The sequence below is a fragment of the Macrotis lagotis genome, chromosome 5 (genome assembly GCF_037893015.1).
Source record: "Macrotis lagotis isolate mMagLag1 chromosome 5, bilby.v1.9.chrom.fasta, whole genome shotgun sequence".
NCBI lineage: Eukaryota > Metazoa > Chordata > Mammalia > Peramelemorphia > Peramelidae > Macrotis > Macrotis lagotis.
This window is the reverse complement of record NC_133662.1, coordinates 134,685,075-134,704,734: the sequence shown is the minus strand read 5'-3', so window position 1 is coordinate 134,704,734 and position 19,660 is coordinate 134,685,075. Positions and strand designations below refer to the sequence as shown.

Here is a 19,660-nt window from a genome sequence, read left to right as displayed (position 1 = left end):
TTCATTTCTTATATTTCATCTTAATCACATACCACAAATTTGTGGCATTGAGTGAATCACTCAATCCAGCCATTCTCCAACCAATGGGCATCTCAATCTCCAACTCCCTGCCCCCAGAAGAGAGCTGATATAGTCTGATACATTATAGATCCTTCCTATTTTTCATTACTTCTGGAATAGAGACCTAGTAATCTAGCCACATCGACGAGTCTAACATTTATTCCCATTCAGTTTACTGGTTTTAGTTTTGGGCTTATTATCCTAACTTGTCAACACCTTTTTGGATCCTGATTTGTTATCCATTATTTTGTAACTACCTTCCTTCATTTTGTTAATCACAAAAAGGAGTAAGAGAAGGGACCCAATAATGACCAGTTTTTCAGGCAGGATTTTGTACTGTAGGCCACCACCTACATCTTGTATACAATGTTATGAGATGATATGTCTTGCTAACAGCCAAATATCACATGCCTGTCAGGTTCCCCAGATACCCCACTTGAGTAACACTGTCAGGAGTGTTATCAACATCATTTTATCCCAGATAGGACCTGCCAGACCTATTAAAAAGTAATATGCCAAGGCAGGCAGGTTCATTCCAAACCAAATCCTAAAGGAAATTAAATCGAGCATCATAGTGCTTTGATCCTTTGTAACCCAGAAAAACGTTAACTGTGTTGTTTCAGAGCACAAGAAACCAACAGAAGCCTTCATTGGCACCAAGTCATTCAGCATCATTCAGTAGTAGAAAAAGACAAGTCAGATGAGCTATGACAAATGATACTTTTCCATTTGAGCAGATATCCATTGAGTGATCATAGGTATAGTTATAGAAACTAAAAACCAAAGTTAAAATATCAAGCAATCAAGTGAGGATTTAATAGTCCATAAAGAATTCTGGTAATTGTTGTTTGCAGATGGCTTGCCTCTAAAGCCATGAGGGAAGCTGAGAAGTTTTCTCAAAGGGAAGCAGGAGATTCCTCTGTGCTTTGGTTCAATTGTTGCTGGAGTATTACTCTCCTAAATCTGGGTCAAATATGATGAAGCTTTAATAGTAATTAAAAAAAACTTATAGTTAGAAAGGACCAGGATTGACTTTTAAAGTGATTTATAGGATTATATGTTAAAGATTCACTCATTATTTAAAAGAAAAATCTCATCTATATAAAATATCATGTTTGGGATCTAAATATGAGTTAGGAATGTGCAACAATAAATTCATAACTACTTAAAAAGCTATGGCAACAGCTCTGCAGTGCCAAATCCAAGATTCCTATCCTAGATATATCCATATGATCAAGGGGGTGAAAAAAAATTTGAGATAAAGTAGCTTACCCAAATAAAAGAGTTTATGTCTAAAGGACACAGTAAGAATCTGTCTAGGTTTGGATTTTCTTATGAAATGTTATGACCTCGGTTAATGTTAAAACCGCAAACACTTTTAAAAAGATTGTTACTCATTTTGCAGAAAAGAAACTGAAACCCAATGAGTTTTGGCTTGAGTTTATACAGCAAATAAACAGAATGAAGATTCAGGATTCTAGTTCTTAGTTCAGTGCTTTCACTAATTCATAGAAATATTTGTTTTCTTCTGAAATTAAAGTTTCTCAAAGCTTTTTCATACAGAATGCTTTCTGGTATTTTCCCTGATAGTACAAAGAGAAATCATACATCCAATTGTTACAAGTTACTATTATGTCAATGTTCCAAATACATCAATCTTTAGGGGAAACAAGTTCTGTGGGGAGTGGGGAGGATGTTATTTCCCCCCCCCTCAGATTCAAACAAAGGACAAACAAGTCACAGGTTATTTTGACAAACTGTAGTATTTATTAAATTATAAATTTTGTAACCAAAAAAAAAAAGAAAAAGATGAGAGATTAGGAGAAACCTCAAACTACAAGGACTAGACAGCAAAGCTTATGGGAACACTACGGTGTGTTACAGTCAGGATTTTGGAACAGAAGTTATTAGTTGTTTACATTTGCATTTTTAGAACTTGAAGATAAAATGGTTGCTGTTTTGTCTATTTAAAAATACTTCCATAACTTCCAAACATAATCTACTTTTACATTAAGTATCCTGCTCTTATCAATAACCAGCATCTCATATTGCTCCCAAATTTAGTGTTCTTTCCATATGTCAATCCATGCAGAGAAATAAAGACACAATGGAACAGTCAGATAATGAAGACAGTTAATGCACAGAGAAATACAGTGGTCAAAAGGATTGAGGATCTCAAAAAAAAATCCACTACAAAATAAAAAGACTTTTAGAAGAAAAACTGGGTATTGCTAAATAGCTTTCACTATCAACACCCAAGTTCCTGACTTTTAAATAAATTTTCCAGAGACTTATTAGACATTTTAGTTACAGGCCAATTCTTCCCATTCCCCTTTCCCACCCTCTAATCCCAAAATACACTACTAGGGGATGAGTGTGATGTCTTGCGGACAGAAATTTACAGATACCATTATAGATGTACTTGTATTCTTGAACATGTGGCTGACACCTTTAAACTTCAGTTACTGTGCACTGTCCATCAGGTCTTCTAGACCTGACACTGGCACTGACTACTCCACCCCCTGCTGCAGGTCTATCAGCTGCTACCTGATTTACATTTGGAACCAAATGTCTCTGCTGAGTTGAAGATAAGTGTTGTGCAATATGAGCAGATACATCCTCACTATCACTACTAGCATCTGATTCAGTTTCCTCAACGGAGGTGTCTGGTGCTGGTACCCTGCCTGAAGATAGTAATTCATGGTCTTCCTCTCCCTCTCCCCTATGACTCCTTTCAGTCATGCTGTCTCCACTGATTTGCAAGTGAGCAAAAGAGTCCTCTAGAGAAGTGCTTGCATCAGGTGAAGGTGTCGCAGGGCTTGTTAACTGGCCATCTAATGAAGTTATGGGTCTAACAGATGTAGACACTAGAGGCAGCACAGAAGCCCCAGCCTGAGCTGATATATTGTCCGCTCCATCTGCAGAGTTTTCTCTTGCTAAGTTCACAGCAGTAGAGTCACAGTCCAGCCTAAGTCCAGCTACTCCCTTCTTTGGTATGTCTATTATATCTCGTTTAATTTTCCTACGTCGTCCATGTTCATTTCTCCTGTATTGAACCATGTTTTCCAGATCAGCAACATAAAGAAACCCAGCAATTAACATTTCAGTGCTCTTTTTACCTTTGGAGAAAGCATCTTCCAGCTCCCTGCTGGTTCGTTCATCATACTGCCACCATCCATTTCTTCCTTCATAATACCAGGCATATTCTCCATTGCCTCTACTTGCTGCTTTTAGTTCCTCTGGTGATAATAAGGTTGGCTTGTCAAGAAAGTCCTCAGGAATCTCCTGCCGACAGAGTGCACATCGCTTTCCAAGCCATGAAGCTCCCTTTACACACAAATAGCAGAATACATGCTTACAAGGAAGACTGACTGGGTGAACACATGTTTGCAGACAGATGGCACATTCAGGGACAGTGAGAGAAGGTCCGGCATTGGAACAGGACTCATTTGCCTTTCTGTTCGTGGGGAGCATGTTTATGGTGTGATCAATTTCACCACAGCCAGCCATCCTAAGGAAAAGAAAGGGCACTCATTATCAATACATAAAAATTGTTTTCAAAGTCACCCAGTTACAAAAGCTATCTAATAACTCTGTGTGCAATATAATCATTTATCTACTGAAGGTCAATGAATTTCCTCATTCCCTGTTCAAACCATACATACAAAATTAAGAGTCACAAATATAAAGAAGTAATTTGAAATGAAGAGGGGGGGAGGAAGGGAAGGAAAATTAACCAAACTCAGGAAATACATGTAGGCTATCCATCAGTTCTTTCATCTTATGACCTTTTAAATCAACTAACAAGCATTAAATACTTATGTGCTACATAAAAGAGGCTGGAGGTATATTAATAGGTATATACAAAACACCTATGGGGGAGATAGAAGATATCACTTACAATGGCAGGCACTAGCAGCTAAGGATATTAGAAACTAAGGATATTTATATCTATTGGGGGAGGAGGTGTGAGCTAATTATCACACAAGCTATGTTAATTCCATAAAAATACTTATTAAACACCTAAAATGGTACAAAGCCCTTAGGATAATTATGACAGAGGACTAACTCTAAAGGAGCTTGCTTATAAGCAAAGGGGGTGGGGTAGAAGGGTGATAAGTATGCAAATAACTTTAAAATACACTAGTGTCTGTGAATTTTAAAAAATATTTTGCTAACTGAATTTCAACATTATTGGTTTCCTTTTTAATGCTATGATTAATCCTATTTGAAAACATTCCAATTATTTAAAAATTAAAAACATTCTGAGGAGTCCATCAGCTTAATCTGATTGCCAAAAGGGTCCATGACATGCAAAAAAGGTTAATCCCTGACATAAAAGAGGTAACCAGATCTATTAGATTGGAAATAGTTCAATTCCTAGCTTTAAGCTTTGTAGTATGACCCAGGAGAAGTCACTTAACCTCTTATACCCTAGGCAACTCCCTAAGACTAGAAGTAGAAGAATAGGCAGCAAGTGACCTGCCCAGGAATATGGAGTTTCCTTAACAGAAAAAGTCTAAACCAGTAAAATTTCAGGTCCTGGGGTTGAAGGTGAGGTGGGGAGTAATTTAACGTCAGAAGGAGGTAGCAAATGATAAAAGTTAAGGAACAGATCTGACCTTTGCAGTCTTATATGCCATACTACCTGACCCTAGTTATAGGTCAATTAGTTGCTTTTCCCAATTAATGTAAGAAAGATGCATGTTTTGAGTTTGATTGAAAGGAGAATATATAGGATATTTCTGGGGATACTTTGAAGCAATCTAAGGCCTTTTTCACAGTATAATTTTTTAAAAATTCAAGAGTGTGGGCAGATTTAACTTTAACCAATTAGATTTTAGAAATCACTCAGAATCATTTTATCTAAATATTTTCCCACTGAAAAAAAAATTCTAAATATTTGAGGCAGGCATGGCATAGTGTGGATAGAGAAAGCTCACCTCAGTCAGGATTCAAGTCCAGGCTCTGACACATAATGTCTTATGTAATCCTGGGAAAGTCACACCCTTTCAATGCTCAACTTTCTAAGACTGTAAGATACATTGATAGAAGGAGTTTCCTCACTGGGAGCTCCCAATACTTATCTGAAAAAATTCAAGTCCAAATCAGACACTATTTGAGATGGCCTTAAGTTCCAGCCACAGAGCATATGATATTAAGCAAAGCAATGGATATGTTACAAGAAGCCAGGCATATATTTTATTTTTAGAAAGTAGGTAATACATTTCAGAATCATGATTTCTCCAAAACTGATTTTGTGGCTCTATAAGAAAATTATAAGATGGATTGGTTTTTCACACCAGAGGTAAATGAAACCACTTAATTGCAAAATTAAATGAAAGTGACCCATTTTCCATTAGCTTATGGATATGTAGGGGATATTCTACCATGAGATATTAAGAAAACAATCAAACAAAAAAAACCACATATATTTACATTATCTTATTTATACCACATCAGAAAATTTAAGGATTCTGAATACACTGTTGCCAGATTAATCTTTTTAATGTACAGGTCTGATTGTTACTCTACTACTGAAAAAAAAACCACTAAAATCTTTTAAAATGGCTCTTTATGGTCTACTAAATAAAGTTCATATTTCTTATTTAGAAATAAAGAGATTCTCTTTCAGGCATGTACCAAATATCTATGTAAGCAGAACTATCCTTAACTCACAGAGTTGCTTTTTTTTCCTGGCTAGATCCATTTCTTGAGGTGAAAGACCAGAAAAGGAAGAAATTTATTAGAAAGAAATTTGTGAATGGTATATTGAGAGGAAATTATAGACAGCAAGGGAGCACATTGGTATCAGAAAGGAGTTCAAATTCACACTCAGACACTTAATAACTGTTTGACCTTGTTTGCTTAAGTTTCTTTGATGTAAATGGGAAATAATGGGAAATTTGCAAAAATGGGAATAATAGCACCTATGTCTTAGGGTTGTGAGGTGACATTTTCAGACGTTTAGAACAGTGCCTGGTATTAAAGCAGGGGCTATGTGAGCACATTGTTGTTGTTATCATCATGATGAGGTTTGCAGTGTTTTGTACCTCTTTGACATTCTTTTTTTTAAAGGGTTTTTTTTTGCAAGGCAAATGGAGTTAAGTGGCTTGCCCAAGGCCACACAGCTAGGTAATTATTAAGTGTCTAAGACCAGCTTTGAACCCAGGTACTCCTGACTCCAGGGCCAGTGCTTTATCCACTGCACCACCTAGCCACCCCCCACTCTTGACATTCTGATGGAGCCTATGGAACTCCTCAGAATAAAATTTAGCAGATTAGAATTATGATGACAGATGTACAAATCTGTAAGACTAAAAAGACAGGAGTACTTTTGAGGGAATGGTGAAGTTTGAACAAAGAATGAGTAGAAGAGAAAGATGAGTTCTGTGTTGGACATTTTGATTTTTTAGATTCCTAAAGAACATTTGCTTTAAAATATCTAACAGGCAGCTGGTTTTCCAGGATTGTGATCAAGAAGAATAGGGGTTATGTGGATTAGGGTGTTATCTACATAATCATATGAATGGGAACATATGATGTGATCATGAGAGAGAATATAAAGACAGTCTTAGACGGAAGCTTGGGAGTACATCTACAGCTAGGGGACAGAATAAATGTGATAATTCAGGATAAGAAACTTAAGAGGTCATCAGACAAGAAAAGAGCAGTGACCAAAAAGAAGAAAATAAAGTTGGAGGAAAAAGCACTCAACTAGTCAACAGTGTCAAATGCGGCAGAGATCAAAGAGGATGAGAATTTACAAACAACTATCACCCACAGAAGTTTAAATTATGAACTTCACTCAATATCAACCAGAAATTATTTTTTCCAATTACATATAAAAACAATTAATATTCATAACTTTTGAGTTTCAAAACTCTCTCTTCTCTCATTCTCTCATTTTCAAATTAATTACTTCATGATTCTTGAGTTTTAAAAAGGTAATGTAAAAGGGAAAGGGAGGAGAAAATAATTTCAGGGTATCATAAAATAAAAATTATCTGTCTAAAATATTTCATTTCACTCTAGAAAACAAATTTATTTTTATGTTTAAAACAAAGCTCAGGTTAACACATTAAACAAATCTGTGACTAACTCCAATACCACTAATTATTCCTATAAAAAATTTTATGGCTTGGTAACTTAAAATTTGACACCTGAATAAAGACTGACTTATCATGCATGCCATCATAGTAGTTAGCAAAATGTACTTGTAATTATACTTCCTATAACACAATGTGAAAAGTGACCCTTTCCAAATTAATACAAAAATGTGTAGCCTTCTTGGAAACAATCTCCTATTTAAGGGAGACAGTAGTTTTATTTATATAGAAGGTATGATTAGGGTTATTTCCAAGATTTAACGTTAGTAAAAATATTTAAACCTCTAAGCTTCTCCACAGAAATCAAAATAATAAAACACCAGCTAGTCATTCTGTTTCTCATTGTATGTAAAATAATCTAGTTCATATGTCTTGTTGGTTATTGAGATGTTTTATAATTATCAGCTTGAGATAAAAAAATGATACTATTACTTACATTTCTATCATAGATTCCAGATGTCTGTTATTTATTCTTATAAAACATCCTCTTCACAGGAAGTTAGTCGACTTGAAAGTACTTTTTCCTCACTAAAGGTTCATTCTTTGTGTTGCAAAGGTAGACCCTACTTACATTAATTTCTCTGCGAACTAAAGGAAACAAAGATTAAAATTAATGAAATATTTAAGGAGATCATTTACAAAAGACATTCATGGCACACTTTAACAAAATAAACAAAAAAATCTCAGGAAAATATCATACTTTTAAAAACAATTGGCAATAACAAAAATAAAGTGGCTCCTTTCTTAAACTGGATGTAAATATTCTGTTTACATTTGAAAAAATGGATGTAAATATTCTGTTCATATTTGAAAAAATAACCTTCAAATGGCTAAGTGACCTGTACATAAAAATTTCAAACACACTATTTAAAAATTAAAAATGAAGGCAATATCTCAAGTCAACCCTATTTAGAGTAAAAATTCTTAGGCAAATAGGGACAAAAGGAAACCACAAATACAAAGTAGACAATTTCAAATATGTTAAATTAAAAAGCTTTTGCATAACAAATGCTGGCATAGATAATGTTGGCATCAATTATGTCTGATAAGAATCAAACTATATATGGAATTGGCACAAAAGACCAAGCTGTTCTCCACCAGTTAAGTCAAAGGGTATGAATAATTTTCAAAAATATTGTTAGCTATCAAAAACTATATACAAATTTAATCTAAATCACTAATATTTGGAAATAAAAATTAAATTAAAACACTTGAGGTTACATGTCACATCCAACAAATTGACAAAGAGGATAATAGATGCACTAGATTTTGGAAGATAAAGCATGTCGTTCCACTGTTGTGGACATATGAACTGGTCCAAATATTTTGGCAAAGTAATAGAAATTTAGCAAGCAATGTAACTGTTCATAGTCTTTCACATAGGTATCCCACTATTGGACATATACTGTCTGAGAATGTTAAAGGAAGAAAAAATATTCAAAGCAGCACTTTTGTTGATAGCAAAATCTAGAAACATAATGGTGTCCATTAAATTGGGGAGTGGCTAGAAAAACTGTGGCATATGAATTTAATAGATTTGGCTTAAAAAAAACCCCCAGATAATAATGAAACAAAATTCCCATCTCTCAGGAAATGGAGTACTACAATTTGTAGAATGTGTTGTATATCCTCTACTAAATGCTTGCTTTCACTGTATTTGTTGGTTTTGCTTAAATGTTTTGTTACAAAATATGATTCAGAGGAGTGGTGGTGTGGAGCTTCCACAAGGTTAAGAAGGAATAATGACTATGATATTAAAAAGCATTAATAAAACTTAAAATTTAAAAGTCTCCTAAATGGGATAGTCTTAAGCAAAACAAAATGTAAGGAGATACAAAAATATTTATAGTTCTTTGTGAGGTGTCAAAGAATTGGAATCTGAAGGGAATATAGCTGAACAAATTACATGGCATATAAATGAGATAAGATACTACTATGCTCCAAGAAATGATTAAGGGGATAGTTTTGGAGCAATGTGAGGAGACTTAGAGGTACATATTAAGAATATACTGAATCAGGGGGTGGCTAGGTGGCCCAGTGGATAGAGCACCAGCCCTGGAGTCAGTGGTACCTGAGTTTAAATCCGGCCTCAGACACATATTACAATTACCTAGCTGTGTGGCCTTGGGCAAGCCATTTAACCCCAGTGCCTTGCAAAAAAAAAAAGAATAAAAAGAATAAACCAAATCAAAATAATTGATACAATGACAACCATCATAAAGACAAACAGTTGTGAAAGACTTAGCAACTCTGATTTATACAAAGAGCAGTAATTCTAGACAACTCATGATGAAACAAGCTACTGTTTCTACCTACTATAGAAGGTAAAAGACTCAAGAGAATGGAATGAGACATGTATTGACATGTACATGTATATGTCTACACATACACACAAATACAGACATATATTTATATACAGGTTTCTCCTTGCTTCACCATACAACTTTGTAGCCAAGTTTCTCAAACCCCTACCACTTCTTTCATTCTCAATTAGAGAAAGGGAGTGAAAGTTTTATTTTGCTGACTAAAAGAAAAATTAAATGTAATCTTTAAAAGTCTCACAAATGCTTACATTTTTGACTTGAAAGTAAAACTTTCAAAGAATTGGTCTTATTTACTTAGATTTGTAAAAAATATTAAACTGAATACCTATTGTGTACAAGGTAGTATGCTAGAAATATGAAGAGACTGATTCAAAGATTCTTTAAAAAAAAACATTTAACCTAAAGGAGTTTGCAATTTAGTAGTTGAGAAAGATAAAAATACATTCCAATCAGTAAAGCATCATCATCATCAAATTCCCAACTAGATTACACAGTACAATAATACGAGGATACCTCTTACTTGGAAGCAAAAAAGACCTCAAATAGGCAAACTGGAGTTTTCACAATGCATACAAAAAGTAATACTTTTTAATCATAGCAGAGCCTACACAAACCATCTCTTATTTATATATTGTTATTTTACACAAAATTCCAAAGAATAAAATCTGGTTCCTCAGATGGCAAGAAACTGGGGTGATGGAGAACATGGAAGGATAGGAAATATGATAAGCAAGGTCATCATGGGATGGCAGAGATAAAACTAATTTTTAAAAGTTCAAGAATAAAAATAATATAACAGTATGGAACCATTCATGGACAAGAAATTCTATATATCAAACATAGCCTTTCAAGGTCAGTTTTTGAATTACAGAACAGCAGGGTTTTTGATATCCATAAAGATGAGCTCATTGTTAAAAGGTTAAATTATGTTTAGTATACTAATAAAATGACTATGTGACCTTAGGGTTACACAGAAGCAGCATGCATCAAATAGGTAAAATATTTTAAAACTTAATATGGGACTTTTAGTTCTTGCCTAATATCAGATTAATACCACAATACTTTGTATTTAATCATAATTTGATTTCTCTATCCTTAAGAGATTTATTAAGAATAGTGCCCTCAAAAACAACAATGCATTCTTACTAACCGAACTCATGATTCATATATCACCAGGAATTTTATAGTAGTATAGTCTAACATTTTCTTCCTAAAGAAGCACAATTATTGATAAAATTTTAGCATTTAATTTTCATCACTTACTTTTTTGTTCATACATAAAAGCAACAATATGTAAAGGTTATTTTTGAAGTCTGAAATTCCAAAATTTGCCTTCCTTGTACTTATTACCAAGCTTCTTCTTTATAACTATTCTATTTCTAATAATCCTCTATTAATTTACTTAACCATTTCAGGAGGCAAGCTCTTTAAGAACTGAAACCAACTATGTGTTTGATGCTTAAATGAGATTTTATAATTTGGTAAACTCTCCATGGATCAAGCAACTTTATTAAATTTCTAAATATTCTTTAGAAACCTTGAGAAGTATCCTTTGGAAGGTCCACAAATTTGAGTTCTTAATTTAGTTCAAAGTATTGTGATCATGGAGTCCTCCCCACATTTTTTTTTTTTTTGCTTTTCGCAAGGCAATGGGGTTAAGTGACTTGCCCAAATCACAGGGGGAATTATTAATTAAGTCTGAGACTGTATTTGAATTCAGGTCCTCCTGATTCCAGGGCTGATGCTCTATTTACTGCACCCCTTAGCTGCCCTGATCATAGAGTATTTCTAAAAAGATCATGAATATTTTGTCTCACATATTAAATAAAAATGGATAAAATCCAGCATGAGAATGAGTATAAAACAACAAACCCAACTTCTAGCAAATTCATATAGCCCTAAGTGGTGTTCCTCTTTTTAAGAGCTCTTTAAAAAAAAAAAGAGCTGTTATTTTTCCACATAAATCTTCATTATTTGGGAGATCCCCTATGAGGCAGAAATAGCACTAGACATTTATATACCATTCTTATTTTACAGATAAGGAAACTGAGGATGAAACTTGTTAAATGACTTGCCCGATATCACTTCAGTGAGGAAAGTAAGGCAATTGCATATAGTGGACAGATGTTTATAAATCACTTATGTTTTATATATTTATAAATATAGAGATATCTTACAACTTCCACATATAACAATTTTCAAAATTCTCATGCTTCTGCTTTTTCTTTGTTTGAAAAGTTATAACATATTATATCATTTAGAATCATCTTAAATACAACAATCACAGACGGTTGGGCACATTCTTAGTTATTTCACTCTTTCCAAAGAGACCTAAAAAAGGCCCATCATGGCTTGAGATTATTTGCTTTTGTTCCAATAATTTTTCAACAATCTGAATTTAACATGTAGAAATCTATACTATACCTAAAATTCAAGGCATAGTATGAGGAAGACCTGGACTCAAGGGGCAACTAGGTGGCACAGTGGATAGAGCACTGGCCTTGCAGTCAGGAGGATGGGAGTTCAAATTTGGCCTCAGACATTATATTACCTAGCTGTATGACTCTGGGCAAATCACTTAACTCTGATTGCCTCACATCCAGAGCCATCTCCAGTTGTCCTGATTTATATTTGTCGGACCCAGATGACCCCAGAGAAAGTGAGGCTGGTGACTTAGCACCCTCACACTCAAATCCAATTCATAAGCTCATCATGACATTACCTCTCTGATGCCATGGTCGTCTTTGAGAATAAAAGACAAACATCCTGAAATCCTAACAGGTACATATAGGCTGTGTGAACCTGGATCTATCATCTAACCTTTTAATATCCCAGCTAAATTGAAGAAAAACTACCAAATTGTATTGGTAGAACTTTTCTCAGCTGAATTTCCACACATAGTTGGAATCATCTAAAACAACAAAAACATGAATGAAAACTGTGCCAAATCCTGAAACTCAAACAGTTCACAATCTGTAGTATCAAGAATATTTCAATCTCCCTATATATATTATCAAGTCTTGGGAGTCCTTCCAACATCCATATCCCTCCTTATAATCCAAGAACACAGGATAAAGGTTATCAAAATCCAATGAAGCAGAACAAGTGGAATGAGGACCTCTGCAGGTCAAATGCATCTTTTTTCATAATCCAGTACAATATTACAAACTATTTAAAATCAAAAGCTAAAGTCTTTAAAATACTACCTCTACAAAAATAGAAGTGATATATATAAAATGAGCTCAATATGCCAAGCTGTGAATGACTTAGGCATGTCTAACTTCAATTGCTAAACTGGCCAATTAAGTATCAAGGAAAAAATTTACATTGCGAAATTAATGGAGAAATCTAATGCAATTGACATTATCTAGATGAGAAAACTAAAATTCAGAGAAACTAAGCTATTTACTGTTAGTCACAAGTCAGTATTTATCAGAGTCAAGTGTGAAGCCTATACTGTATAGCCACTAGACAACTTTTTTTTTTAGATTTCTCAAGGCAATAGGGTTAAGTGGCTTGCCCAAGGCCACACGCGCCCCACTAGACAACATCTTAAAGTCCCACCTATACTGAATGATGTGAGGAGAAAAATTACTTTTTTTGTCCAAAAGAATTTTGTACACACACACACACACATTTTTAGCTGTAAGTAAACCTATTCAGAGTTCAAAATTACAAGATGTAAATTAATTTAGTAATCTTAAAATAATCTAAGTACACTGCAAATGATCTTAAAAAAGGAATGGACCTTTGAACCTAAAAGGTCATTTAATATAAAAACCTCAATCCAAAGCATTTCTGCATTAATGATATTTTATAAATGTTTAATTATAAAAGTAGTCATTATAACAACATTTTGATTTAGGGACTGATTAGAAATCTGTAGGTTTTTTAATGACCTCCCTTCCCTCTCTACTTTTCTGTTCTTTCAGTGACTGCTTGTGCTACACTACACATAGATTAGAAAAACTGACAGGAGAGAAAACTAAAATTAGATCTCTTTGTTCCTTGACAAAAGAGTCTTTAAAAAAAAAAGGAAGGAAAGAAAGAAAGAAAGAAAAAAAAGAAAGTCAGTATATAGGGTCTCTGCCTTTAATAAAATAAGTAGTTCACCTAATGGAAAAAAAACCAGACATACACACAAAATCACATGTAAGTGAGCTACTTAAGATTTACTATTACTTACCTAGCATTATTGACTTTATATCATCAGTTAACTTAAAGATGACAGTGTTGTCCTTTCCATCAAAGCTCTAAAAAATTCAGGGTATTTCTGTCAGAAAAATTAAATTTGTTTATAAGAAAAAAATCATTAATTTTTATTTTTTCAAGTGGTAGTAATTAATGGACAGATATATTCCAAAAGAATACGCATAAGTTCTTAAGTCTGATTCTGATTTCTCTAATGGAAAACATTTTCCAATATTTAAAATATACCATTCCCCAAAACAGAAAATTTAAAAATTGAAGAAAATTATGTGAAAAAATTAAACTTATATAAAATTTAATCTATTAACTACATTAACCTAGTAAAAGTAAGATTTTTTAGGAGAAGTGGGGAAGCAAAAGCCATGTTAGCTAAAGTTGCCCTTTTATCTTCTATTATCATCTGCTACTAAAATGCTGATTGACTTACATTTGCTGAAGTACAAATTATGTTTTACAGAAGGTCTTGAATTAAAACCAAGATTCAAGAACTGTATGTCACCTCGTCCCAATCACAGCTTCATTTAACAAGCAGAAAAATTGTTCTTTTGACATCTTAATCTTTCCGAGGAAGGCACCAAGAGTTTAAATTCTCCTAAGAGGCTATGCTATATCCTATTTCATACAATATTTAGCTCTCCTCACAATTCTGCATTTTAATCAAACAAAAAAAATTACTTTGTTGATTTGCACATATTTATATAAAAATCAAAGACTCTGCCAAAAACTAGTTGTGTAACTTTTAACAATTTAATTAACCTCTGATTTACCCGTAACATAAAGAGAAACAACTTTAAATCACATAATACAGAATGAGAGGTTCAGAATAGATGAAATTTGAAAAGATGGTCTTTAAGCTCCAATCCAGGTAAACAATTCTAAGGTTCCCAAGTGCCCAGACTAGACAGGACATTTAACAGCTTTTCTTTGAATTAACCCAATAGTTCCAGATTATCAGATGTAATATACAGGTAGTATAACCCTCACCAAATTAATTTAATCTCTTGGGGTCTGAGCTTCCTCTTTTGTATATAAAAGAGCTGGATTAAATAAACTCTAAAGTACCTTCCAGATTCCATAAACCTTTAACCTATGATAAAGACCTAGGTTGGTTAGACCTATTTTAATGATCTGGTGTCTATTCACCCAACTGTTTTGGAAAAATGTGATCTGGTCTTAAAGCAAGAAAAAGGAAAGAAAAAGAGCACTCAGCAAACTCTCCTAAGACTAATAAAAAAAATTCAAACCATAATTCCCTATTGGAAGTGGGTCATGAGTTTATCTTAGTATATCAAGAGCAAAACAGAAATTATAGCTATATAGATTTTACATGAAATGCAAAGATAAAAACCCCTCTATTCTATTATTTTTCCATCATTTCAAGAAATTATTTCAAGTGCATGGAAAAAATTATAACTGATTCCTCCAATGGAAAATATCATATTCTAGCTGATCCACATAATAGAAAAAAAAAGGAAAGTACTCCTATTCTCCGAGGTTTAACATTTACAAATTAGTCTTACATGAGCCTTACAATCCTATTAAACTGATTAACAACCAACACAAGTAGCTCAGAGATAACAAAAAGGCAAAAAACAAAGAAAAAATTTATGTTAAGTTCCATTCATTTTTATTTTTCTCTACAATTTCACTTTGGCCAACTCCAAAATCTCTAATAAAACACGTACTAGATTAAGGACCACCATATCAATTTTACATCGGAATTGACAAATTACAACTCCACAACTGTAAAACGTAGTGTCAACGTCAAAAAATTTTTGTTTTCAATGACTTACTGGACCAATTTTTCATCAAGTCCAAACAGCACCTATTTGGAGTTTTTTCCTTGTGGAAAAAATTCCATTTCTTTGCTGTTGCCAAAACAAAAGCAATCTTCAGTAACCAAACAGAGCCAACTACTCACAAATTCGGTTTATCTAGGAGAAAATCGCCTGGCCCCCGGCCAAGGCCCCCCCACGGGCCGCACTATCTGGGGTGTTTTGCCTCGGGTCCTTGACACGCGGCTCAGGGAGGCCCGAGCCGGGAACCCGGCGCAGTCCACGTACGAGCCCGAGAAGCGGGGCTCCCGGGCAGGGCCAGTCTGCCAGGCCCGGGCGAACTTGGGCACCTTGGGCTGTGCCCCGGGAGGCCTGTGCCGCCTGTGTCCCGCAGCTGCGGAGAACGCAGTGCGCTGCAACAATGGAGAAGCCCGGGCTGGGGGGCAGAGGCACGGGCACAGCCGGCCAGAGACGGGCCGGGCAGCGCCGGCTCCGCGCCCGCCCGGGGCGCTCCGGGCCCGGGCCCCGAGGCTCCGGGGGCAGAAGCCGAGCTCGGCCGGAGGCGCCGCGCCCCCAACCCGCCCATCCCCCCCAGGCCGGACCCCCCCCCCCCCGGCGCGGAGCCCCCCGCGGGCCAGTATGGCCGCCCGCCCGGCCCGGGCCGAGACCGAGAGCCGAGACGGGCGCGGGGCCCGCGGCCTCCCGGGGCGGCCGGAGCCCTCGGCGCGGCGGGCACGTCGGGCCTACGCCCCCGGCCCCGGCCCCGGCCCCTCCGGCCTCGAGCCCGAACCCCGGCACGTCACGGAGGCGAACGGGGCGCGGGGCGGCGGCGGCGCCGGGAGGAGGCGGCTCGGGCCTGCCCGCCCCGCCCCGCCGCCCCGCGCCCCCGGCGCCCACCTTCCGGGCCCCGCCGCGGCCGCTCCGCGCTCTCTCCTCTCCGGACGACGACCCCGCAGCGCCGAGCCGGGGACGCGCGCGGACGTCACGTGACGACGCGGCGCGCCGGCGCGCGCGGGGGGGCGGGGCGAGGGCGGGGGCGGGGCCGGCCGGGCAGTTGCGCGCTCCCGCGTGCTCCCGCGAGCCCCCGCGCCGGTTGCGCTCCCTCCCGGCCGCGCCTCCCGGGACGCACCGAGGCCGCTTGGCCCGGGCCCGACCTCCTACCGGGGCCTCGAGAGAGCCAGGCGTGCGGGCCCGGCGCCCGGCCTCCAGCCCGTCCTGGGCCTCCCGCGGCCCCGGCCGCTGCGGCGGGGCCCCGGGGCCGGGCTCCCGGGAGGAGCGGCGGCCAGTGCGCGCTGCCCGGCCTCCTTCTCGGCCTTGCGGCTGAACTTCCCCCCGGCGGCCCCGGGCGGCAGGCAGACTGGCCAGCGGAGGCCTTATCATTTAAGGTAATTTAAGGAATAATTTTGATTTAAGGTAACCTTTTTGCCACAACAGGATTAAATGACTTGCCCAAGGTCACACCACTAAGAAAGCCCCACGTGTCTGGGGCAGAACTTGAACTGGGCTACTGGAGCCCAAGACCGGCTCCACCGTACAGCTTTCCAAATTTAAAGTAATTTAATAAATATTTTGAAACCTTACTTTCATTTGGCTGCCAAATCATTTCCTTAGGAGGGGTGAATAAGTATTGCCTCAGAAATAAAGTGTATCATATATCAATATTTTATGCTTTTGCATTTATTTTCCCCAAATATATTTCCCATTTTTTTACACTTTATTCATTTAAATTTTGTTTCCAGATAGTTTTCAAACATTCTTCTTGGGCTTCTTGGTTTTTTTTAGAGAGATTTTATTTTAAATTTTACAGTTTTTTTTTCCCCCTATTCACCCCCCACAGAAGGCAGTCTTGTTAGTCTTTACATTGTTTCCATTGATCTAAGTTGAATCTGATGAGAGAGAAATCATATCCTTAGGGAATAAAAATAAAGTATGAGACAGCAAAATTACATGAGATAACAGATTTTTTTTTAAATTAAAACTAGTCGTCTTTGGTCTTTGTTCAAACTCCACAATTCTTTCTCTGGATACTGATGTTATTCTCCAAAATTGTTCTTGGGCTTCTTGTTAAAAAATTGTATTTCTAATGTTACCTTTTAGCTTTTTTTATTCTAACAAAACTCCAGTAATAAATAGTGGTCCTAAAATAACAAATTCTGTTGAATAAAATATTCTGTAGCATAGGGAGAGGTGAGTCCAGAAATTTTGATTGACCTCCATTTGGCAATTATGTACTTCTTGAGTATATAACCAAGCTAACATTTTAGGCCCCAAATGCACTTGAAGACAAAGAGTAAGTACAAAACTTTTATTTATGAGCATTAAATACAGTTTGCAAGTTGGCGATTTGAACTTTGAATGATTTTCCAATAGAAACAATGTTACAAAAGTATTGCTAAGTCCTAGCCAGCCCACAAAACTTTTTATTCTTAATGGAACTGAAATAGTACTAATTGTAGCTTTGAGTTCAGTCCCAAGTCACTTCTGACTCATAAGGGTAAGGTTAAGAAGTAATATTGAAGTAGAAATATTTGTTTAGTTTTTTTAATATTAAGGAAATATTATCCGTCCTTGTCTAATGTTTTCTGAGCCCCTGACCCAAATTGTTCTGCATAAGGCTTTTTTTAATCTTTATTTAAGGCAATGCAGTTTAAATGACTCGCCCAAAGTCACACAGCTAGGCAATTTTTAAGTGTGTGAGACTGGATTTGAACTCGGGTCCTCCTGACTCCAGGGCCACTGTTCTATCCACTGCACCCCCTAGCTGCCCCCTGCATAAGCCTCTTGCAAAATGTAAATTCAATGTAACCTTCCCATTTTTTTCAACAAGAAAAACTTCACTCCATTTCCCTACCTTCCACCTGCCTGACTCTCAGCCTCCCAGGGTGACTTACTCCAGTCATGTAGAGGGGGATCATTCTTTGACCTCTTTTCCCCTTGACTTGTCCCTGCACATGAAGTGAGCAAGACTCAAGAAGTTTGACCCACATCCCCCTCCATGCTGGACTTATTTGGGTCTTAACCCAGTCATTTCTTAAAATTGTTTTCCTTTCCTTTCTCTCTTTTTCTCAAACATTCTGACTCCAACCTTTGTTCAGCATGTCCTTATAAGTAGCTCACTACTCTCCAGAAGGGTTTTATTAGTAAACTATTTACTGTTACCTTGAATTTAAAAGTCTGAGTTTTTTCATACCTCCGGGATTGATTTGTGAGTTTTTCACTTAAGAAAGGAACCCTGAGGGGCAGCTAAGTGGCTAAATAGAGCACTGGCTCTGGAGTCAGGAGGACCTAAGTTCAAATGTGACCTCAGACACCTAATAATTATCTAACTGTGAGACCTTGGGCAATTCACCATTGCCTTGCAAAAAAAAATAGGCAAAACAAGAGTGATGTATATTACATTCAGCAGATAAAGTAGGACTAAAAAAGGGAACCCTTAACCTTAAGCTCCTTTCTCTGATGCACTGCCCCATAATCCCCCCATCAGTAAGATACTAGTACAGAGGTTATGGTAGCCAAGTAGAATTTCTCATGGCAACATAGGGAGCAAAGTACCAACATCAAGGATTTGGCAAGGGGGGGGGTGGAGATTGTTCTGTAATTCCCATGCTAATGGAAGTGTGGGGTGGGGTGTGAAATCCTAAGTAAAGGGGGGACAGTCATCAAAGCAAAGGCAACTGAGGAAGGTAAGGTTATTTATGAATATAAAAAAGAAGTAAATTGGGGCTAGATTTGAATACATAGATGACTCTTCCTGATTCCAAGTCCAGGGTTCTACCCATATGGTCACCTAACTATAATTTCAATATCTCTTTAAAAAAGAACTAGATCAGGTCATGTGACTCAGGATACTGGTGGAAAGGTTCCACTATTGACCACTTAAAGGGCTTTAAAGCTGTTAGCTGACCTAAGGGATATGAGAAACCTGACAGTGCCAGGATTAGAAGAGGAATGGAAAATTGAAAACCAGAGCAATAGCATGAGTACCTGAAGGAATGAGTTAATATGAAAGAATGAAGATCAGGAATCCCAGGCTTCCCTTCCCAACTGCCCTTGAGAAAGACCAATTCTTTAACCAGAATGATCTAGTAATCCATCACTAGACCATCTAGTAGTGCCATTTACTATTGATGCAAAAAGATGACCAAAAAAGGCCTCAGGAAGCTCCAAGCTGCAGTGAAAAGGA

At 37.2% G+C, this 19,660-nt stretch overlaps 2 protein-coding genes across 6 annotated transcripts in view; both read right to left on the bottom strand.

The window, feature by feature from the left end:
• Nucleotides 1–19,660, bottom strand: part of RSPO3 (R-spondin 3) — a 642,258-nt gene that overhangs the window by 367,475 nt on the left and 255,123 nt on the right. The window lies entirely within an intron of this gene.
• Nucleotides 1,805–16,478, bottom strand: RNF146 (ring finger protein 146). Of its 5 annotated transcripts, XM_074187535.1 has the most exons (5): nucleotides 16,375–16,478; nucleotides 13,680–13,766; nucleotides 7,606–7,757; nucleotides 5,004–5,147; nucleotides 1,805–3,571 (listed from the first exon to the last, which is right to left on the bottom strand). In XM_074187535.1, exon 5 carries the CDS (start codon nucleotides 3,568–3,570, stop codon nucleotides 2,512–2,514), a length of 1,059 nt encoding a protein of 352 aa, XP_074043636.1. In that variant the 5' UTR covers nucleotide 3,571; nucleotides 5,004–5,147; nucleotides 7,606–7,757; nucleotides 13,680–13,766; nucleotides 16,375–16,478; the 3' UTR covers nucleotides 1,805–2,511. The 5 variants fall into 5 exon arrangements, with proteins under 5 accessions (XP_074043636.1, XP_074043632.1, XP_074043634.1 ...); XM_074187531.1 differs by lacking the exon at nucleotides 5,004–5,147 and having other exon boundaries at nucleotides 16,375–16,477; XM_074187533.1 differs by lacking the exon at nucleotides 5,004–5,147 and having other exon boundaries at nucleotides 13,680–13,746; nucleotides 16,375–16,441.